The 22,324-nt window shown below is 45.1% G+C and overlaps 10 protein-coding genes across 10 annotated transcripts; 5 read left to right on the top strand and 5 right to left on the bottom strand.

The window, feature by feature from the left end:
* Nucleotides 1-1,250: 1,250 nt before the first annotated feature.
* METBIDRAFT_150121 (uncharacterized protein) lies at nt 1,251-2,960 on the bottom strand. Its single transcript, XM_018854560.1, has one exon. It carries the CDS (start codon nt 2,499-2,501, stop codon nt 1,500-1,502), a length of 1,002 nt encoding a protein of 333 aa, XP_018712773.1. The 5' UTR covers nt 2,502-2,960; the 3' UTR covers nt 1,251-1,499.
* A 237-nt stretch (nt 2,961-3,197) lies between these two features.
* On the top strand, nt 3,198-4,694 carry METBIDRAFT_77727 (uncharacterized protein; the record flags this gene model as incomplete). The annotated part of the gene is made up of 1 exon (XM_018858749.1): nt 3,198-4,694. The coding sequence occupies one exon, from the start codon at nt 3,198-3,200 to the stop codon at nt 4,692-4,694; it is 1,497 nt and encodes a 498-aa protein (XP_018712772.1).
* A 239-nt stretch (nt 4,695-4,933) lies between these two features.
* Nucleotides 4,934-5,384, bottom strand: METBIDRAFT_86898 (uncharacterized protein; the record flags this gene model as incomplete). The annotated part of the gene is made up of 2 exons (XM_018859269.1): nt 4,934-5,298; nt 5,324-5,384. The coding sequence occupies 2 exons, from the start codon at nt 5,382-5,384 to the stop codon at nt 4,934-4,936; spliced, it is 426 nt and encodes a 141-aa protein (XP_018712771.1).
* Nucleotides 5,385-6,561: 1,177 nt separating this feature from the next.
* On the top strand, nt 6,562-8,064 carry METBIDRAFT_31199 (2-aminoadipate transaminase). The gene has a single exon (XM_018855806.1). The coding sequence runs from the start codon at nt 6,625-6,627 to the stop codon at nt 7,942-7,944; it is 1,320 nt and encodes a 439-aa protein (XP_018712770.1). The 5' UTR covers nt 6,562-6,624; the 3' UTR covers nt 7,945-8,064.
* Nucleotides 8,065-8,294: 230 nt separating this feature from the next.
* Nucleotides 8,295-9,564, bottom strand: METBIDRAFT_31198 (uncharacterized protein). Its single transcript, XM_018855805.1, has one exon. It carries the CDS (start codon nt 9,497-9,499, stop codon nt 8,507-8,509), a length of 993 nt encoding a protein of 330 aa, XP_018712769.1. The 5' UTR covers nt 9,500-9,564; the 3' UTR covers nt 8,295-8,506.
* Nucleotides 9,565-10,093: 529 nt separating this feature from the next.
* On the top strand, nt 10,094-11,779 carry METBIDRAFT_39790 (uncharacterized protein; the record flags this gene model as incomplete). The annotated part of the gene is made up of 1 exon (XM_018857176.1): nt 10,094-11,779. One exon carries the CDS (start codon nt 10,094-10,096, stop codon nt 11,777-11,779), a length of 1,686 nt encoding a protein of 561 aa, XP_018712768.1.
* Nucleotides 11,780-13,532: 1,753 nt separating this feature from the next.
* METBIDRAFT_16354 (ubiquitin-conjugating protein) lies at nt 13,533-14,237 on the top strand (the record flags this gene model as incomplete). The annotated part of the gene is made up of 1 exon (XM_018854636.1): nt 13,533-14,237. A coding segment is annotated over one exon (705 nt), but the record flags the coding sequence as incomplete, so codon positions are not given.
* A 127-nt stretch (nt 14,238-14,364) lies between these two features.
* Nucleotides 14,365-16,494, bottom strand: MAL31 (maltose permease). Its single transcript, XM_018855804.1, has one exon. It carries the CDS (start codon nt 16,175-16,177, stop codon nt 14,450-14,452), a length of 1,728 nt encoding a protein of 575 aa, XP_018712766.1. The 5' UTR covers nt 16,178-16,494; the 3' UTR covers nt 14,365-14,449.
* A 1,519-nt stretch (nt 16,495-18,013) lies between these two features.
* SUC1 (transcription factor) lies at nt 18,014-20,492 on the bottom strand. The gene has a single exon (XM_018855803.1). It carries the CDS (start codon nt 20,369-20,371, stop codon nt 18,143-18,145), a length of 2,229 nt encoding a protein of 742 aa, XP_018712765.1. The 5' UTR covers nt 20,372-20,492; the 3' UTR covers nt 18,014-18,142.
* A 462-nt stretch (nt 20,493-20,954) lies between these two features.
* Nucleotides 20,955-22,136, top strand: HPA2 (D-amino-acid N-acetyltransferase). The gene has a single exon (XM_018855802.1). It carries the CDS (start codon nt 21,240-21,242, stop codon nt 21,810-21,812), a length of 573 nt encoding a protein of 190 aa, XP_018712764.1. The 5' UTR covers nt 20,955-21,239; the 3' UTR covers nt 21,813-22,136.
* Nucleotides 22,137-22,324: the final 188 nt, after the last annotated feature.

Raw genomic sequence — 22,324 nt, 5'->3', positions numbered from 1 at the left:
GGTCATATAGTAATGGTGGCCATAATAAAAATGATGATCATATAGTAATGGTGGCCATAATAAAAATGATGATCATATAGTAATGGTGGCCATAATAGTAATGATGGTCATATAGTAATGGTGGCCATAATAGTAATGATGGTCATAAAGTAATGGTGACCATAATAAAAATGATGATCATAATAGTAATGGCGATCGTAATAAAAATGATGATCATAATAGACATGATGACCATAATAGTAATGATGATCATAATAGTAATGACAATCACAATAAAAATGACAATCACAATAAAAATGACAACCACAATAAAAATGACAATCACAATAAAAATGACAACCACAATAAAAATGACAATCACAATAGTCATGATGGACATATAGTAATGATGGCCATAAATGCCGGATCACTGAAACATCATGGCAGAGTCCTTTTTCACAAGAGATGGGGTGGAGAAGGATGGGTGCGAGCAGAGAAGTGAAAGGCCCTGGAACGGGCACTCTTATGGTGTGCGGCCCGAACAACCAGGCCCGCGGTGCCTGTTTTTGGGCGGGCGCTGGGCGGGCCTGGGGCCTAGTGCTGCGTGTTTCCGCAAGAACACTGATTTCGCAGTGCGCACGCAGCGCCATTCTGTTCACCTCTGCCCACCACTTGTGGAAAAGCCGGGCCCACGCCTTAGTTGCGGCTGCCGGGCTTTTCGCCGGTGCTGTTCGTTGTGGGTTCTGCTGCGGTGGGTCCGGTGTTTTTGGTTTTGTTTTTGTTCCTGTCTTTATTCCATTTTGTCTTTGTCGGTTGGTCCTGGCAATCGGCATTGGCCGGAGCGAGCGACTCTTGTTTCGCGGCCCCAGGTAATTATTGGCCGGCCCCAGTAATCTGTAGCATGTCCGGGCGCCATGACCCAAGAAAGCCGACGACGCCAATCTCTGTAGATAGGATAGAATCACTGTGGTGCATCTTTGGTATCGCTTTGGTGTCGCTTTGGTGTCGCTTTGGTGTCGCATCTTTAGTATCACATCTTTGGTTTCGCGTCTTTGGTATCATTTCAGCATCACATCTCTGGTATTGCTTTAGTATTGCATCTCTAGTATCGCCCAGTATCGCATCTTTGATATCCCATCTTTAGCTTCGCTTCAGCGTGTCATGTCAAGTATCGGTATCGCCATAGAATCAAGTCATAAGTACGCATCTTCGTATCGCTCTTTGCTCAGTTGCACGTGTATAAGTGTGCCGTAGGATTAGAGACTCGCCCTGACTCATCCTCCATGCAAAGCCATGTATATATCTTCTCCCATGTATGTGTCGATTAACTCCTCAAGAATGCGCACCCAGTCGGGTTGTGGTCTCCTGGAACTCATGTTCCATCATGCCTTTTGCAAGTGTGTCACAGCATTCCTCGTGGATTTGCACTCGGGTTCCTGATTTAACTTCTGGCTTCATCATCCTTTTGCATGCATTTCAGTCTCTGCTTGCACTAAATCTGTTCCAATGTCCCCTAATCTTCACAGCCTGAGCTCCGTTTGCTCCGTCTCGCTTCTGATCCAACAGACACGCACGAGCCCAGCATTCCAGGCCGTGTCCCAATTGAACAACATAAGCAATACGGCCAATAAATGTCTGCAAATGGGTAAGCTCTTGGGAAACTTGCAAACCGCAGCTCGAAACAACCGACTGAGCAACTCATGCCCGGTGTCCCCAAGAAGGTCTGACCCGCTAGCATCGTGGATCACAAAGCTTGCGCTGGTGAAGTCGCTGCACGAGCAGAACCAGTTGTTCGGGTCAACAATGCTTTTGCTGCTGTATGAGAAATTGGGCCGGCCATTTGTCTTTGTCTCTTCTGGCTCTTTGGCCCGTACCAGATACTTCAGCCCATTGTCGGACCGTTCATACAAAGTCTCGAGGGTCGGCACCCCCAAATTGGCGGGGAATAGTGCTTTTTGGCCTCCGCTGTTTTCCGGGGCTGCCATCAAATCACTCAGCTCCTCCAAATCAAACGTGGACAAATTCAACAGGAGACCCAACTTCGATACCATGCCCCGTACTTGGAGAAACGGATTTACATCCAGGACGCCCCGCCTTTTGTCGATTTGCGGGTCATCCAAAACTTCGAAAAAGATAGGGTCACAACTTTCAGGATTCAAGACGCAATTTCTGATCATCGGCTGCCCGGGCTGTTCCTCGCCTGCACCCCAGAATTGAACAGTGATATGTTTCCCTGTGACCAACGCCAACGCGGGCGTGTAGATTTCCCCAAAAGCATATGCAAGAATTAGAGATTTCTGCTCGTCAACTTCTAATGTATATTCTCCCGAGTGCAGTGTGGATTTCAATAGCTGGTCTTTCACATGCTCTAATCGATCGACTGTCGGTTGACTCTGACCCAGTCTCGCCATCTCGTCCCTGATAAATTTGACAATCACATTCGAGTATGTGGTTTGAAAAATTAGCCCTGGTGCCAATGAAGGGAGGAGGGAGAATATGGGTGCATTCTGCTCGTGGAGCATGCTTGTGTTGCCTATGTTGGAACGTGTCGTAGTTTCAAGTGCTTCTACATGTATGCGACAAGAAGAAAAAACCCTCCCGCATGTCGACCATTATCAGGCTTTATCAAATTATTCTCTTTTTCAGAACATTTAAGTATTCCCCGCCCCCCACTTCTGCAAGCCACAAGGAAGCTTTTTTCTCAGTGGGACTTGTTGTAATTCTTGAAAATGTACGCTTATTTGCAATCCATTGTCTGATGGTACGCGAACACACGGCACCATCGTCATGGTTCGAAAAACGGGATGAAACCACACTATTGCGCTGACGAACCAGAGACATGCGTTTTCGTTAGCTACATGCAAATTACTGAATGACTTCGGTATTTATATGGTGGGCCTGAAACTCAAAGCGATTGCAGGGGTCAGCGTCCGTTGCCAAAAGCACAGCCTTCATCGGATGATTATCATGATGGGATCCATTTTCGGAGTCGCCCAGCAAAGGGTTTCCAGCAAAACAAGGCCGTTTTTGTCCCTTTTCGTGAGGCTTCAAAACCTCGCTAACAGACTGAAGCTGGGCAGCACTTTGAAAGCATGACTATTCTTACACAATCTTGCCTTCAGTAGGTTAATAAATCTCTGGGTCCAGCCGCGCGGCCCCACTCGCATTCAACAACAAATCTGACGTGAATTAAATCTCATCACTATTGTGTTTTTACCATGTCTGCCGCCTGGATCGATGACTTACCCTCCAAACTAAAAGACCAAGTCAGAGCACTTGTGGCTGAACACCCAAACAGCGAGCCTGTCTTGCTGCAATTAGCTTCTCATTATGGCTGTGTGGTACCGAACAAACGAAAAAAACCGAATCTGGGTAAAGTCCAGCAAACACCTAAAAAATTGCCGGGTAACAACAGCGTAAAACCAGAGCCAAACAATACTGGTGTGGCTTCCGGTGGTCCCATAAAGACCGAAATGCTCTCGCAGAATGTGCTCAACATCACCAGTCCGATAAAGGCGGACGAGACCATCTTCGAAATGACAGGCTTATCCTTTCTCTCGCCTCTCAGACGCAAACTCAATCTATTGTTTCATTTGCATATGTCAGAAAATGATAAGCCTCTGCCAGTGCTATCTGTGGTGGCTCCCGCAACTAATATCCCAGAAATATCTGTGACCAATCTTCATTCGGCAATCAAACTTTGCTTGATCATTCCTATTCTTGGGAACTCCACCGTCTCCACAAAAAAGGACACTGTGATGATGTCTCTTTGGCTAGACGATAGCGCAGCTACTTCGGCAGGAAAAAATGATCCGATCATCTGCACATTTAATCTTGACCTAGTCAAGAAGCAATTAATGGCGGACGGGAAAATCCCAGCACACGCTGAGGCACAAGTCCTGCTGGCGAGCTCCACTTCTGATGCAATCAAGCCTATCAATGAACTCATTATTGACTTTTTGCGGCGCCAGTTTGAGTTGTGTGGGGTGAAGCTTATTAGTTTTCTTCCTTCAGCGATGCCCGGGAAGAATGAACTTAACATGAATGACGATAACGTCATTTGCGTTTCTCACATCTCTGACACTCACAATGATCTAGTGATGGCAGGGGCCTATAAGGGATCGAAAGAAGGCGCTCTTTTGCTCGCTTCGGCTTCGTCGGATAGCGCATATCTCATCTTCGGGTTCAAAAAGCCCGTCTTGATAATGGACTTCACTTCGCTCAAAGCGGTGTCGTACAGCAACATCACCAGATTCACTTTCAGTATGATGGTTACATCGGTGAATAAAGATGGAAACGAAGAGCTGTATGAGTTTGGAATGATCGATCAGAAAGCCTTTCAGGCAATAGACGAGTTCGTCAAGAGAAAGAATATTGAGGATAATTCATTTGATGAAAAACACAGAGAGAAAAGAGCGGATACCAAGACTGACGCGAGCAAGTCGGATGCTGTTGGAAGCCTGGGTGATGCGGGGATGGCTGGCAGTGATGAGGAGGATGGCACTTACATGGGTGCTGTGGAGGAAGACGGAAGTGGCAGCGAGGTCGACGAAGACTACAATAGCAACGCAGAGAATGGAGAAGACAGTGGCAGTGACACAAGTGGCAGTGACACAAGTGGCAGTGAAGATGATAGTGAGGATGATAGTGGCAGCGACAATGAAGAGACCAATAATGATGAAGTGTCAAACGTCAATTCGGGCCACCTGGAATAGCTGCAGACAAACCCTATACAAATCAAGCGAAAACATAAAGATCGAAAAATGTTATTCGAGACTGTTTTTGTCCGGAACGTATCATTCCTCCTAGTTTACCTACGTTTTTCATGCCGGTACCAGAGCATCCTTCCATACGTTGAACCAAATTGACACCTCCGTATTTTGCGTCCGGTGATGTTATTTCTTTCATTTATTGAATATGCCAATTCTAGATATACATGATGCTATGGTATGACCTATTTGTAGGCCTCTCCCATCTTCTCAAACAACTCGAAGAATCTAGACGTTCTCATTTGTGCAGTGAGTCTGTGTTCCGCATCCAAGTCAAAGTCCTGGAATGAATTCAATTGTGATCTTTGTTCACGTAACTGGAGTAGTCTTCTCGTCAATAATTGTCTGTTTCTTTCGACAAAGTGTTCACAGATTAAGTATCCAGTTGTGAAAGCAGATACGGAAAGTGCGTAGCCTTGAACGGAGTTCCATGAGGCAACGGTAGGTTTGCCGACGATCTGGATTTGCAATCTTCTGGCCGCAAGGCCAAGGACTGTGCTGAGAATGAAACCTGATGCGGAAGGCATGGTTAATTTAATATGTGGGAGAACTATTTGATGTTAGTTGACTAGCACAACTCATTATGGCGAAAGTTTTTGAACGACGATAATTGGGTACTCGAGATCCGTACACCATCATATACTTGCAGGTGTGAGAACATCAAAGCATACGCTTAAATTTAAGGCTCTAGTATTGAATACCCAAGGTAAGATCTTTTTCCATTGTGTAGTCTACGTTTTTTCAACAACCAATGTCGTGCCACTGTATGTTGCTATATGCTTGCGGTGCTGGTTGGTATCTGTTGTTCAGTCTGTCTTCGCAAAACACGACCTTCCCGAAGTCTTCATGGAATAAGGCTTAGCTGCCTGAATTCCAATTTTTTGTTTTCCGCTAAAAAGAATTGTCTTCCGCTCACCAACTCATTCTGTGAGCGTGTAGACCGTCGGGTATAGCGCATCAAAGTTTGTTTTTATGTCCCGAGATCTGGGGAAAGCAACGCTATTCTTGCAGTTCGGTGAAACCGATTCTTGAAGGTTAAGTGACCATGTGATCATGTGCTGAATCCAATTCTTAATGACTGGTGCTCTGTTCGAGACTACAGCTCTTGACTCAGGCCTATGGGGTGATGACGAAAAAACATTTTCCAGAAGCGACTGCAAACTGCAGACACAACTCCCTCAAAACTTTTTAACAGTAGAACACAACTTTGCTTTCAAAGCTCTTTCTCGAGAGACATAAGATGGACGAATTAATGCTGTGTTTCAAAACATCATCGCTGCATTACATTCATTAAAACGTTTTTCTTTTCGTACGTGAGAATATTGTCTATTTTTCTAGTCAATGAACCGTGGCCTATGTGAAATGCGAAAAGTGCAAAGTACCCTCCTTTAAGTCAGAAGTAAGAAAAAAAAGTATACAGATGGTACAACACCGTAGTAGCTTTCGGTACGTTCCTGATTCGTAGCTTAGTGATTAGATCTTTGGGGGCAACACCACTATCTCTGTGTAATTTTTTATTTAATCTTATGAAGAATCAACCTCCTTTTTCAGCTCTTTGTTCAAAAATCCAAAATCATCGAATACTCTTAGCCCAAGGCGTCTTCGATGATTCTTGGTACATATTTTGACTCAAACAACCTAGTTCATCAGCTCGCTGTCTTCATCACCTTAAATCAAGTGTCCATAAACATTTATTTCGGCCTGAGTTGCCGTTCTTGGAACCATCGGAAAGGCGTTGACGGTCTCTCAGGTGCGGACTCAAAGCGGAAGTTTTGCGCTAGCCGGTATACGACTGAGACCAAACGAAATAAAGGTTTGGTTGAGAAGCCACCATTCGAAAACTTGACGAAAAGTCAAAAGATCAAGAAAACTGGAGATGACGCGGCCAATAAACTTTTTCAAGGGGCATCCAACCCTCACTCTTCTTCCAAATCAGGAATTGGCAGATGCTTACAGAAGAGTTCTTGTTGAGCAAAACTTCTCGCATTCAGATAACGATCCATCAAATCGTTATCCACTTGAATATGGCACCGATCCTGGGAACTTGAGCACCAGAGAGACAATATTACAATGGAGCAACAGCAGGTATGGCCGCAAAACAGATGATCCAGATGTTGTGAACTTGACCGCTGGCTCTTCTTGTGGGGCAGCTAACATTCTATTGGCCTGCACCCGCTCGAACATCACCAAACATGTGTTCTTGGTATCACCGACCTACTTTCTTATAAATTATGCATTTATCGATGCTGGCTTTGAAGGCCAAATGTCTGCTGTTATGGAGACTGCTGGTGAAGAGTATGATATCGACATCGCAGGCCTTGAGCAAAAGTTGCAGGAGCTTGATCGGAAACACGGTCTTGAGGCTGTATCTGCTAAGGAGATCAATGTCATACATGACCCAACGCAGAGAGGCCCGAGGAAGTTCTACAGATATGCTATGTACTTGGTGCCAACATTTTCAAACCCGGGTGGAATATCATACTCAACAAAAACCAGATCCAAGCTCCTCGAAATCGCACGCAAGCATGACGTCTTGTTGATTTCCGATGATGTCTATGACCTCCTTGATTTTGGACTCGAAACCCCAAAGCTCCCTAAAATCAATCACATCGACCAAGACACATTGCCTGATGGCTGGGTCTATGGAAACTCTGTTTCGAACTCGTCGTTCTCCAAATTGATCGCCCCTGGACTCCGGACGGGGTGGCAAGAGACTGCCACGCCGTGTTTGGCCCAGCAGTTAGCAACAACTGGCTCAAACAAGTCTGGTGGCACTCCTGCGCAGTTGAATATCTGCGTGGTCCAAAATATGATACAGACCGGCGATTTAGACAGATGCATCTCAAGGTTGAATTTGGCTTTCAGAGCCCGAGCCAAAGCTCTTGTCTCGGCATTACAGAGGCATCTCCCTGCCAAATATTTGAAGATCGGTGGCGGGCAAGGGGGCTACTTTGTGTGGTGCACTATCGATGCCGAGGACGTGGATGTGGGTAAAACGTTAGAAATCCTTCGCGATGAGCACCAAGTACTGATTGCCGAGGGACATCACTTTGAAGTCGAGGGCGACAGCAAAGGCTGGGGCAAAAAATGCGCCAGGCTTTGCGTGGCGTACCTAGATGAGGAAGAGATAGAGGAGGGAATAAGCAAGTGGGGAGAGATCATGCAGAGGGAATACCCAGGGTTATATAGAGAGTAGTGAAATTGAATGCATGCACCAATTTGAGAGTACAGAAGAAACCGGTGTGGACATGTGGCATCTTGAATTGCCCGTAAACCTTTTGATGTTAGTTTCAAGTCCGAATAGATAAAATGTGCAATTAATCAGCGTAGATCTTGGTGTAAACTTTTTGAATTCTCATGAATTTTCAATTATCGCGAAGTGTTCTCATCTTCTAACTGCATTTTTGTGTTGTAAAACATACCATTTATCTTGGAGAAAAGAAGTTGGTCGTTGCTGATAAACCGAGAACTTTTTTCTTCTTATATTTTTGCGAGGCGCGGTTACCCGGTTTCGAAATACAAGTTGCGAGCCGGCTCTCTCTGCCCTTCTTATTGCTCAACCACCATCACTTGCAGTTCTTTATAATGGCTTCATCCTAGTTCCTTTCCTTTCTCTTTTTCCTTTTCTTACTAGAATGTATGAACTGCATCTTTCCTGGGTATACGGTCAGAAGTTCCTAATCAAAAAAATACACAATGGCCAAGTAATAAACAATAAGATGTCATATCATATTGTTGGTGCATTAGGCTCTCTCACTTCAGGTAATTTTCTTGACTCTCTCTCTTGCAGACCGGATCTTGTCTCCAGAGGTATCTACTTCATTGGAGAATGAATCAAGAATCTCCATCTGTTCTTCCACCTCCTTGTTGATTGTCTCTCCGATTTCTCGCTGTCTTGCAATTATTTTCCGGAGGGCTTCCAATTCTCTATCCTGGTCTGTATGTATTTGCTGCTGATGTTGAAGTAGGGCTTTGTTGGACAAAGGAAGAGTCTTCGGTGTCTCGATCGGTGGGTTTGACGCTTGATAGAACACCCTCTTCGACAATTTCACATTTGTTTCAGGCGAAGAGGCGAAAGGCTTATCCATCACGAGTTGTTCCATTTGAGATTGCAATGAAGAAAGCATTGAAGTTCTTTGCTTGAATTCCAGGGGTGAAATGATGTCTTCTTGAGACATGTGCTGAAGGGCTTCCGTGAGTTTCTCCATATTAGGACGAATGTACTTTGTAGCCTTCTCCCGGTTGGCCAATTTGGCTGCTAAATGACCGCTGTTTTCCAAGCTTTCAACTACCACACGCACAGCTTTTAGATAAGTTAGCCATTGCATCCGACTGATCTGCTGGGAGTCTTCTATTATGAGGAACTTTTCATCTGGGTTCGAGTCTTCATTTCCATCCTTGAAAAAGTCCGAAGTGAATTTAAATTTCGGGGGAAGCTCGAGAAACTCATGAAGAATTTCACTGTTTTGCATATCACGGTCCTTGATGAGACGTTCCAAAAACTCAGCCAACGTGGCTTGTCTCTCAAGGGCAACTGCATGCTTATTGGCAAATATCCCACTTTTGGGGGGAAGAGAATAAGGAAAGTCTGCCTGCGATATACCCAATTCAGCACATATGGACTTTTGTAAGGAGACGAAGTCAGAGTATCTTTTTGACGTCGTAATGGATCGTAGAGGTAAGCGCACATTTATATCATAGTACGCAACTCCGTTTTCATCTTTGTAGCTAGGAATAGAAATCACCGACATCATGGAACGCCCAGTTCTCGCTTTCAAACAGACCTGGGTATTCGAAAGTATGCGTTTTTCCTCCACACCTGGTGTATTCTATTTGGTAGATGCTATTCGGTATATGCGACGATTGTCCAGCTATGCCATTTTGGTCGAGCCGTTCAAGAACCCACACGACTCATATTTTGCGCGCGGCCCTCATGCTTCCTGATAAGGCAGCAGAAACGAGAATAAGCGGAAACGAGGAAGAGCAGAAACGAGGGAGAAAAGAAACAAGAAAAGGTAGAAATGAGACACGTTTCGTTATTGGGTACCTGGTCTCTAAAGCTCTTCAAGAGAGCTCATACTTTCAGCTTTGCCGCTCAACTACACGGTTCTGCTGGGGATACTGATTTCTTCTCTCTCACGTGACCGATCAATCCCTTCTTCGCCCTGTCTGGAGTTGCCCCTTCAAGCCCCATCACTCATAACCGCCACGCATTGAGAGTGGGTTGCTCTTCCTGCCAATTTCTTGTTCGGCTCTACGCAAGTGACCCACATGCGAGAGTCGCGAGCAATACTTGAGTCTTTTTTTGAGTCACTTGCGGGAGAGCCTCCACAATTTATAGTATTATGCTGGAATCACCTGGCCCTGAGCACAATGGCTCGAGTGAACATGTAGCCCCACAACGGCAAGACAGCGCCCAGAGCCCAAAACACCAAAAGAGGGTGTTCTCCGAACGTGAGCCATTACTTAGTGGTAATGAAGAATTGTTAGACCCTGATGACCCGCGCGTCTCGCCTCTCAATTTGAAGCGCATCAAGTTACTCAGGTCGATTCTCTGGACAGTCTTGCTTTTTAATACCGGGCTATTTCTATTAGTGTTGGTGTCTGACTTCATCTCAATTCCGGGCATCAACTCAAGAGGGAAGTCGTTTTTGGAGCTTGACCTTGTTATATTCTGCATCCTTACTGGTGCAATCACCCTCTGGTGTTTTTCGGTGCCCGCCTACTATGAGCGTATCTTGGGATACATCAGTTTTGCGCTCGTTGCTCTAGATGTGGTTGTGGCTGTTTCGGTACCGGACTTACGTGATGGCTTCGGCTTGTTTGGGAACATGCTCATGCTCTGGGTTCTTGCTAACCTACTCTTGAATTGCTTTGCTGATTTCTGGGTGGAGCAGGGCAAGGCTCAGCAGGAGATTAGGTACACTGGGAGAATTGAGAAGCGCAAATCATTGTTTGAGATCTGTGTCACCGGAATCAAGATTTTTCTGAAGTTCTTGCTTCTTCTCGTCATTTGGAACATCAGCTTAACGTTGTGGCTCCTGGCCTTCGACTCGCACGAGAAGCCGTGGGGTAAAATGATTCCTGTTAATGAGGACCAGTTCAAAGTCCATTTGGCGTGTTTTGGGAATGTAAGCTCCGGGTCCAACGGAACTGCTGACTCCAAACCATCTGAACCATCTAAGCCCAAACAACCGATTGTCTTGGTCGAAGGTGGCCAGCACACTTCTTCGGAGCAGTTTCAAGAATGGATCCAAGAACTATATCATATGAACAAGATTGAGCGATATTGTATCTGGGACCGGCCCGGGTATGGGTTCTCTGATAGTGCGTCATCGCCCACTTCAGTCGGGATCATTGTGGAGTACTTGATGGAAGCCTTGAAGAAGGAAGGGATTGAAGGACCCTACAGTGCTGTGGGATTTGATGTTGGTGGTTTGTACTCCAAGGTGTTTGCTCTGAGAAACGCTGGACAAATGCACTCGATGCTTTTGGTGGATAGCTGGCATGAAGACTTGCTCACACATTGGCCTTTTAGTGGTCCGAATAAGAAAAACGAAAAGAGAAAGACGTTCAGGGACATCTTGGAACTAATGGACTCGTGGCAGGGGTTCAAGGTGTGGGTCAGAGGAGTTGTGTCACCTCTCGGAGTTGTGAGAAGCATCCACTGGTTCTTCCATCCCAAAAGCTATCTGTCAAAAAGCAGAATATTCGGAAGGGATATGGTCCACAGTTCCAAGTACTTGAGGGCCAGACTTCAAGAGCAGGTCACTGCGTCAGTGCTATCCTACAACGAAGTCCACACTGCCGATGTCGGCAGCATTCCGCTTTCGGTGATTCTGTCCGAGTTCATGATCAAGAAGTCACTTAACTGGGGCAAGTGGCAGAGGGAGTTGACGAAGATCAGCAGTAAGTGTCTTGAATGGGTGGTCGCCGAAACTTCGGGGCACTACATCTGGGAGAGTCCCAAGGGAAGAAACAACGTGCAGCAGGTTTTGCTTCGGTTGGTGAGCGAGAAGACTAACTACTAGAGTGAGCACGGCCGTATCTAGACACCCTGGTGTACAGCGTATGTTTTGAAGAGGGATACGACCAGTACGGGCAACTTTAAGAACAACAGACTTATTAATGAAGAGCCCGTGCAGGCGCTTGCTTTTATGAAAAAATATAAAAACGGCAAAAACTGCATGGGGTGTTGCTCCGATAAGGACAGCTTGTTTCCTAGAGGCCCGAGCAGCCGAGGCTGGGTGCGAAAGGCTGGCTTGGTCCCGTCTCAGCCTGCCTCGCCTGGAGCTGGGCCAGCAATCAGCCAGGCGAAACTTTGATCAAAAGCACAATATTTCACGGACTAAGAATTGGAAAACAAGCGCTGAAGCGCTTGCGCTGGGGAACCCACGGTCAAGACTGTCCTTATGTGCTCCCATGAAAAAAGAAAATAATAACAAAAACAAAAAAAAAACAGATGATAAAAGGAAATCCAAACCCGCTCCACGCGCGTATCGGCCCTCGTATATGTTTATCGTGGGGCCACCGCATACGTCTTTTTTCCCGTCCGAGCGCCTGTTCCTGGAATCTCCACCTCCGCGTGGGCTTACTCCAGTCCGCGCCCTAGAAAAGCCTCCCTGGTTTCAAAACTCGCGCGAATCTTCCAAAACTATCTCGTTTTCTCCCGCCCGTTCCCCACACATTCCCGCTGGACGCCCCTTTATTCGGTTCGTTTTGCCTGAAGAAACGCTTACATTTTACCACGTGCGGCTGGTTCACATAGCTCTGCTCGACACGTGACATTCTGGCTCCAACACGAGTTGCTGTGTTTCGTTCTTTTTTTTTTGCCCACACTAAGCCTGTACACCGGCTTCTTCACGCAAACAGGCCACACGCATATATTGCCTAGAAGCTCCCTCTGCTGGTTATCCTCCTAATAGTGCCTGCATTATCAGCTAGCTTCATTCCATCACTGTTTTGTGTCCCGGGCTCCTCGTCTTTTTTGATCTCTTGTTGAGATACCCGCCGCCGCTATTTTTTTTTGTGACGCCTCACCCCTCACCCCTCATGTCTGAAGATCACGGAGTTTCCCAGCGAGAAAAATCGATCCGTGCCGGGTCTTCTGCCGCAAAAGCGTCGATAGTCTCGCCGCCAAGTTCGCCCAACAACTCGCTCACGAGCTCTCCGCCTCGGGGCAACCACTCCAATGGAGAAAGCGGCGCTGACTCAGACCCTCTGAGTGACTCTCGGGACGAAGGCGCTTTGCCGCCGCCGCTCGTACTGACTTCTTCCCAAAGCGACCCGCACCTTGTGACCTCGGGCAGCAGCATACAGCGGCCTCCTCAGCTGTCCGGCGCTTCCCTGCGCCGAGTAAGGACCGACCTGTCGGTCCCCTCGATTCTGCCCTCTGCGTCTCAGACACGGCCTGGTGCAGGGCAGCCAGTTTCACGCAGACCGTCCTTCGGCTTGGGTTTCTTTAGCTCCCTCTCTAACACCATACGTGGCTCCAGTCACTCTCATGCCCCAAGCGCACCTGCAGAGCCACAGGCACATCAGTTCATGTCCAACAGCCCCACCCTTGCCAACTTGAACAACTACGCAGGGGCGGAAACGACCGTGGAAAATACACTTGTGGGAAATTTGATGGCCAGGTCCCGCAATGCGCCCCCTTCGAACCCGTCAATTGAGCCGCCGCTTGTGTCCAGGGACAACACCACGGTGGAGGCATCTGATATCACATGTATTGCTGAAAACGAGCAATCCTCTTCAGCCCCAGAGAAAGAAGATAGCAACAACAAGGACAAAGATGGCATGTTCTCGGTCCGCTTAACGCCCATCATTGATCATTCTGCGCCCAACACTGGCTTATACTTTTCTCCGATCATACGCCGCATAGAGCCGAAACAGGATATCTCGATCGGAAGATACACTGAAAAACACAAGAGTGCTGCGCATGCTCCACAAGGGTCCTCCTCTCGAATTGTTTTCAAATCTAAGGTTGTGTCCAGAACTCACGCTTTGTTCCAGTGCAACGAAGAGGGTCTGTGGTTCTTGAAAGACTGCAAATCATCGTCTGGAACCTTCCTCAACAATATCAGATTGTCCCTGGCCTCGCAAGAGCTGACGCTATGGCCACTTATGGACGGTGATGTCGTACAGTTGGGTCTAGACTATAGAGGAGGTACAGAGGAAGTATACCGCTCTGTACGAATGAGATGCGAGTTCAACCGCAGCTGGCAGAGAAAAGTGAACAGGTTCAATCTAGATATCCACAAGAAGATGAAGAATCTTGGGATTGATGCAACAAATGAAAATGGAGAGGTGTTTTCTGAGTGCGCCATATGCTTGTTGAAGTTAGAGCCTTGTCAAGCCGTGTTTATCAGTCCTTGTTCCCACTCATGGCACTATAAATGCATCCGTCCTATCATCATAAAGCGCTACCCTCAGTTCTATTGCCCCAACTGCCGCTCAATATGCGATCTCGAGACCGATATCGAGGATGAAGACGACGACGTGTGACCAAAGAACTGTCCATCTATTCTGTACTTCCCTGCATTATTACCATTCAACTTGCGTGCATTGCTGTTTGTAAAGTACGCACAACTTCTCCTTGCGTTGTGTGCCTACTGAAAAAGAAAGCCTGTCGAACGCGACTCTTTATTTTCTATATATCAAGAATTGAAACGAATTGGAAAGTCTAACGTAATGCAACCAAATCAAACACGTTCAACGTGTCCGAAATCAGCTTTTTTATCTTCGACTACCCCGCGGATTCCATCCTGACCGATTTTTTCCATCATGTGGCCAACATCAAAGACTTCCACCTCGGTAGACTTGAACTTTCTGGCGGAGATGCCTTGGCTAAATAAATTGTCCAACTCTGCGAAAGTCCTTCCCTTGGTTTCTGGCAATTCAAACCAACACCAGATGGAAGAAAGGACGGCAAAGCCGCCCCAGAAAAATCCCGTCTTTGCCCCCCAGTTCCATGCGGTAGGGTTCAACATATATGGCATTATTATAGCAATCACAATGCCCGAAAGATTGTAAAGATTTCTTGCCAAGATAACCGTCTTGGTTCTCAATTGAGTTGATGGAAGCTCGGTCACTAAACAGTAGCAGATAGGTCCAACAGACATATCATATACAAACGTGAAGACCAAAAGCAAGGACCCGACTCCCCAAGATGCCCCAGGAGAATTAACTGTACCAAGACACCCAGTGACTATCAAAAGCACTGACTGCACGCAGAGACCACCAAAGTAAATATCAAATCTACCAAACTTCTGGGAAAGAAACCACGACAAAATGGTTCCAATGAGACCCAACACATACTGAACGATGGAAAAGGTAAAAGAATTGGAGGTTGACAAGCCGGCGTTGAGGTAGAAATATGTGGAATATCCCATGAAAGCAGATCCAGTAATGTTTTGCACCAACCAAGTCATACAAGTTACTCTCGTTCTTCTCCAATTGTTTGGTTTGAAAGCGTCAAAGTAAGAAATTCCTTCTTGCACTGCAGCTTCTTCTTTGATTGTCATCAGCATCTTGTCGACCATTGCATTGGCCAAAATCTCCTTGTCTGGAGTGTTTTCATTCTCACTGAGCAATCTCATAAGTGATTTCTTAGCATCGCTCGCCCTATCAACTTTCATCAACCACCATGGTGACTCGGGTGCAAAATAGATACCAATTGCAATGGGGACGGGCCAAACCCATTGCAACGCAAACGGAATCCGGTATGAATCCTCGATATTAGAATTAAGCATTCCTTTCAAAATACTAGAAGAAATCAACTGTCCGATCACCCAGCACGCATTCACGTAAGTTGTCAAATACAATCTCAAAACAGTTGGGCATACCTCAGAAGCGTAAGAGACTGTCAAAGTTTGGAAAGCACCCCAAGGCAAGCCTAACAAAATTTCTCCCACGAGTAAAACTTGCACGTTCGGAGCAAAGAAAACAATGAAGATGAAACCAGTCACCATAGCCAAGGATCCCATTAAAGTTTTGCGGTATCCAATCCGGTCTGACACAATTCCGGCTAGGAACAAGCCAATAATCTCACCAACGTACACTGCCATGGACAAGGCCGTTTGCCATTTGGCGGGGATCTCATATGAGTCATTCTCTGGATAGTACCGGCCAAACTTCTCGACAAAGTCTGGGAAGCTGTAAAACGAGTTGAGAAGATTGACGTCGTATCCCTCCATAATAATCACTGTGGACAAAAGTATAGACCACATGGCTGCTTTAGGGAATGTCTTCAAGCCTTCCTTCAAGGACATGTGCTTGTCTTGCTTGTCATTTTCTTTTGCATTCTGTGAAATGTCCAAGAACTTTGCGATATAGTCTTGAGTTTCAGCGTCTAAAGAGTCGTTGGAATTTGTTTTGACCTTCTCGGTCTCAACCAACATTGGGGCCTGTGCTTTCTTTGGGTCAGTCATTGTCCGGTAGAGTATTCTTCTTTGTTACTGAAAATTAAAAATCCCGATCGATTCCAGGAACAAAGCAAGCTTATATATAGATTCCGAGAGATGGCTAGATGTGGAAATAGAGAGAACTGAATTCTTGCTTTCGTGGCGCCTTGTGCATACTGGTGCGTTTTCCCATGCCCGATTCAACGGGAATGCTAGAAGGAAGTTCGACCCCACGAAACAATGCATTCTATATGCAGATATTGCAAAGCCGTGTTTGAACGGATGAAGTCTCGTAAACTTTGGACTCACTCCACAAGATGAAACACACATGCCTGAAATAAAGCTGAGCTTCCTCCTTATGACTGCAATTTTTACTGTTTTATATTTTTCAAGTAAGATGTCATATTATCTGGCGAATACTCGTTTGATCTCAGTCAAAACACCGACCTTTCAAAATCACTCTGCTTGCGGTGTGTATATAGATGAGTTCATGCTCGCTCTCCGCCATACGCAACTAATCTTTCCGCCCCAGTATTCGGAATAATTATCACGCGGGGAATTTGTTTTTGCGGGGATTTACGAATCTGTCGCGTCAAATCCGTTTACTTTGAACAGTCGGAATTCCAAAACTTTCCGCCCCCACATCAGGCAAATGCACAGGGATCAGGGCGAACCCTTTGTTTTGGTTTTAGGCAGTTCAAATTTGCTTCCAATCATCACACTCGTAGCAAAAAAATCATGTGTTTTGCTCTTCTATTGTTGAGACGTGCAGCTGACCGTCAAATTCGTGGGATCCATGAAAAAAATTGCCGAGTTTGATTCGCAGAAGCCTCAGATATTTTCATGGAAGCTCTAAGGGACCATATAAAAAATTAGCCGAAACTTTCCGGCTAGAATTCGAGAGAAGGATGTAAAATCGGATGACTGCCTTTGATGCAATACGTGTCTTACGTCTCAGCTGGCTGGTATCACTTGCAGGTCAAATCATTGCGAAATTGCGAAAGAACCTTTTGTACATGAGCTCCACTGTATATGCAAGCAAGGACAAGTCTTCACAATAAAGGCTATATCTGCATTCATGACAAGTCTTCATAACATGTTTGACAATTGTGGACCCTTATAAATATACACAAATGACCCAGATCTTCTGTAAGTTTGGGAAAAGTGTGTATTAGATGAAGCACACGTTTTGGAACAGCGATGAGATCTCCTCCTCGGTCAGTCCTCATTTATATACAGTCTCGCTCGCAATGATGCTGTCAGAGCCAGGCGGATAGCGGATTTAGTGTGCGGGGCTACTATTCATGTCTTGATTACACTAATTACACTTAGTTGTTGAGAGCATCGTTTGAAACTACTTTCTTGTAATTTGTCCTCAAGCACCATCAATTATTTACTCAGATAATTATTCACAGCTCTGACGAACCCATGAATACCTGTTAACACCCAAGGAACTCACATTACTAATGTTTCTCGCCACGTGATAAAACTTTGCCACAACTTGAATAGACTATGTCTCCAAAATCTGGTTTGGTCGTTATTCTTATCAAAAATGCTTTGAAATATAGAGCAGTACAAGGTTTTGCTTATATTTTTTGTCATGCTGAACTAAATCCTCGCTACTTAGATTCAGATATATCAAACTTATAAAAATAAAAACACACACTTCAAACACAGACCATATGAATTGACTTGTTACTTTTTCACTGCTTACGGGGTGCACTTTTTGCTTCATTCTAACAGAAAATTGAAGCCCCGACAAGTAATTGTGTTTTAAAGACACCCAGCAACCTACAATGTACCAGCATTACAATCAAATTCCAGTTCCTAATCTTCAAAACGTTATACTGAATATGTGGTTTTGTTCCCAGAGATTATCCTCAAACCAGGTAGATTCATATATCGCTAATAAGTACTATTTGTCTTTGGATGTATTCTAAATGCACTCGCCAGTCTGGAACTTTTCATACATATACACATATTTCCAATTCTCTAATCTGAAAGTGATAAGCCTTGGCTAAGCATCGTCCTTTCTATCTGAGGGTATTGCATATCCAAGAAGCTCGGGACAGATGTCAACATTGACATTCCCTTGTCATACACTTGTCGAGAAAACGGCGAAAGTCCGTTATTTGGCAAATCGCCTTCCTTCACGTCCTCCATCGCATGCACATCATCTTCAAAAAGCTCTTCAATTGTTCCCCCCTGTGAATTACGCGGTGCATATCCAGGCTCTTGGTTTTCTAGTAGTCTAGGTACAACTCTGAGCTTTTGGCTCGCGATCAAAATGGCTATTCCTTGATAGACCTTGATTGGCAAAGATACGTCGTTTTTGAATTTGTTCACGAGACCAAAAAGAGATTCAAGCACCGTCAATCCAACTAACTGGTCCAGGCTTTGCTGTACAGTAAATGATAAAGAGTTTGCCATCTCTAGTAATTTAACACAGCTACCTCTCCCATTGGTTTCAAAGGCCATTTTTGGCAAATGTGCAGACTCCGCTAAAAATTCCTGTGCATTCACTAGTGGAAAATCGAAACCAAAGCAGTCGTGCGAGGTTTCCAGGGGTCGAATCATGCCGCATTTCCATGTGATATGACATGCTATGGCACGTATCCATGCTCTTGATAAAATTATGTTTAGCTTTTGAGGATTGGTCACATTTCTTGGAAGCTGACGTGATAAGTCAAGTCTCTCTTGTACCTCAAGTATCCACTGGCGTTTCTCCCATAGAGATCCCTCTTCACGCTGTTTATTCTGATTCATTTCAAAGAAAAACTCCTTTCTCGGCGCAGAAAAGACCTTTAGAAGTTCTGTGAAGCCAACTAATAGGTCAGGATATTCATCATCAAACAATTCAGGGAACTCGATAGTCGGATCAAGGATCACAGGAAGGCCTTCTTCAAAGCAGACAGACCTTTCTGTAACGAGAAGTATGTAGTAAATTTTGCGTCGGAGATGAATATCAGCACGACTCATACCAACGTAATGATTCTTGTCATGAAGCTCCAAAACCTGGGCTATCGAGATGGCCTCGCGCAAATACAATTTTCCTTGACTCAACCTGCCCTTCACGTTGATATAGTGTGCAAAGAGAAAGAAGGACGACAACAAATCCTCGATTCCGATTTCTTCAGTGTAATCAAATAGATTCCGGACACGTTTTGCTTCATCTGCAAAGTCATTGCTGGATATAAAGCTCTGGTCTAAAACCGCATTTTCGGGCGAAACAAATGAAAGTTGTGTGGTGACAGCTGCACTAACAGAACAGCAAAGCGCGTAAAACATGGCATTTTCGTTATTGAGTATGATATAACCACTTGTAGTATTCAGTCGGGACCCATTTAATAGCTTTTGAACCAATTCACCCAGCGATAGTAAGGGCCAGTACTCATAGGACCATTTTTGATATAAATAAATCCGCAGAATCAAATGATCAGTAGAGATTTTGCCCATGTAAGGCGACGGGCTAGCTGATGTAGTATCACCATGGTCTTCTGTGTCTAAAAGACCTGCTTCGGTGTTGCAGTTGTGGTTGTGCATGATATTCTGTTCCGCAAAAATGGGAACATTCATTGGATGCTCCTCATATGATGGGAACGGGATGTGCCCTGTGTCCTGGATAGGTGCTGTATAGTTCATAGACCATGAGGGCTGTATGCTGTACTGTGGGTACATCAGATATTGCGGATGAACAATGCTCCATCCCGCCATGATATTGGAGTTTGGGTTCACGTATTCTTGTTTTTGAATATCGATCCCGTTGGGTGTTTTTAACAGATGGCTGTGCGGGGCTCTTGCATTTGGGCCAAACACATGGCGGATATCCGAGATAATCCTCGGACTTACAGGAAGAGAGGGCATTCCATAGGCGTTCATGTTCAGAAGGGAATCACTGTTTGAAAATTTAAGTGCGCCTTCTCCTGGTTGGCATTCATTCAGATATTGACTGGTTTGGTGGTTGTTTGGATTCGTATCCAAAAACTCAGAGTCATTGGATTCCACCGACAGGTCTTTGAAAGAACGGGTGCGACGGCCGTTTTTGGGCCCCGACTTTTTTCTTACTCGGTCTCTTGTGCATTTTTCTTCCAGATTTAGGCATCCGATGCAAAACGGAGAGTCTTCCAAAACGAGACATCGGATTCGCCTCGCGGCACAGCGATCGCATGGTCTGCCGTACTTGCCTCTTTTTCTGGTCTCTCTCTGGGTAATCGGAATCATAGAAAAAAACAGTTTTGATTTGAATGATTTCTAGCTACACTCAATACAACTGGATGTTGCTGGATGGCATAATGTTTTCTTGTGAAATACGGGATTGTTTGTAAGGTACGCAGGAAGACCATGTCACGGTGGGTCTAAGAATCTGGGGAAGTTGGAGACAGACCGCGAATCCTCTCGCGACGAGGACATCTACTGCATACACGCACATCTCCACTGAAGTCTTGCACACAATGTTCGGCTTGTTTCGCCAAAGACTCATTTTTTGGGGCCCAGGTCTTACTCAAGGGAATTTTCGGTCTATCCTCCGCACAAGAGTGTTCTTGAGTTTCCTCCCTGCGGAAAAATTCTGGGCGTGTTTAATCATCTGATTCGTAAGATCTTGTTCGGTTTTGAAAGTCGACCACGACCCGCCGCAAGCCATGTAGGTTCTCGTATTTGTTGAGTATCTGAGCATGGCAAGCGCCCAGCCTAGACTCGTATTTTGATGAAGCGCCAAATTGGAAATAATGAGACATCCAACAAAACTCGCTTCGCATTTTGTCTGGTACCTGGTGCCTTCATTACAAATCTCTTTCAAGTACACTTCCTTTTTCAGTTTGCCGGTATGAGACGTATAGCGCATTACGACGCAAGAGGAGACGGACATAATAAACTCGCATTTTGGTCACGAGGCGCTCGCCCGCGTAGCTCGCCCAAATCAAACCTGAAACGCCGTACGAGGGATATTTTTTTCCTTTTTATCCTGTTCTGTGTTCAAACCTGCTGATGCACGCGTAGAATCTCTGTTCAAATGAGGACTTGCCCTCTTCTATTCCAATGTTCCAAACTGCCTTTTGAGACAAGCTGAATACTCACGCCTTGATACCCAATGTGGAAGTCACATGCGGTGATTGTTCTGCGGCTTCCTTATCAGAAGTGCTCTGGCTATATATTGATTAAAAGACGTTCGTCGTCAGTTCAGTATAGATTTTATGTTCATGACTACGTGATGTTTAAAATAAGACCAATAACAGCAGATGATAAAGAGGAATGGTTCCAGTTGTGGTACGGAGAAGATTCTTACTTGGAATTATATCATGCCTTATCAGTGGTGACCCCCGAAATCACCAAGACAACCTTTGGCCGCTTTTTGGATGTAAATGAGCCTGTTTATGCTGCAGTTGCAGTCGACGACACCGGGCGGCTAATTGGTTTTGCCACTTACTTAACCCACCGAGACACTTGGTCCATAGAAGATTCCTTGTTTTTAAATGATTTTTTCGTCAGCAACGAATGTAGACGAGGGGGAATTGGTGGCAGTTTGATCGACTTTGTGTATTTGGAAGCGGACAGATTGGGCGTTAAAAAAGTATATTGGAACACACAGCTCGATAACCATCGAGCCCAAATGTTCACGAAATTTGAGAATAAGAGTGGGTTCTTGCTGTATGTGAGACCTTGAAGATCTCTGAAAAGTTCGTCTTGTCCCTTTGCTTTCACATGATATTATATTCCTTCAAGCCACCGATTCTACATTCGGAATTAACTTTACATGCACACAATATGATGCTTGAAGTAAATGTCTGACTTGTCGGGGAAGAAAATCGAATAACGGACATGTATATGTTTTACACAAATACACACGCCAGTAACGAGTACACCGTCTTTGTTCTTAATGATATTTTTCGTTCAAGATAATTTTATTTCAGAGCTGATGTTGTAGGATTTTCATTGCTTAATGTCATGCTTCAAATTGTTTCCAATGATGCTAATAACGTGTTACGGCAACTAGTGATGACGAAATATGTTTTCGCTTCAAAAAAAAAAAGAATTGAGCTGAATTCTTCACAAATTACCAAGAAGCAAGAAAACTGGCTGAATACACCTGTATGACTTGAGATGTATGACTTGAGCATGTATATTTTCAAATTAGATAGGTTCAAAGTGAATTTCTCAAACAAGAATCAATCACAC

The sequence above is a fragment of the Metschnikowia bicuspidata genome (assembly GCF_001664035.1).
Source record: "Metschnikowia bicuspidata var. bicuspidata NRRL YB-4993 chromosome Unknown METBIscaffold_2, whole genome shotgun sequence".
Taxonomy (NCBI): Eukaryota; Fungi; Ascomycota; class Pichiomycetes; order Serinales; family Metschnikowiaceae; genus Metschnikowia; species Metschnikowia bicuspidata.
This window is presented reverse-complemented; position numbering and strand designations above follow the sequence as displayed.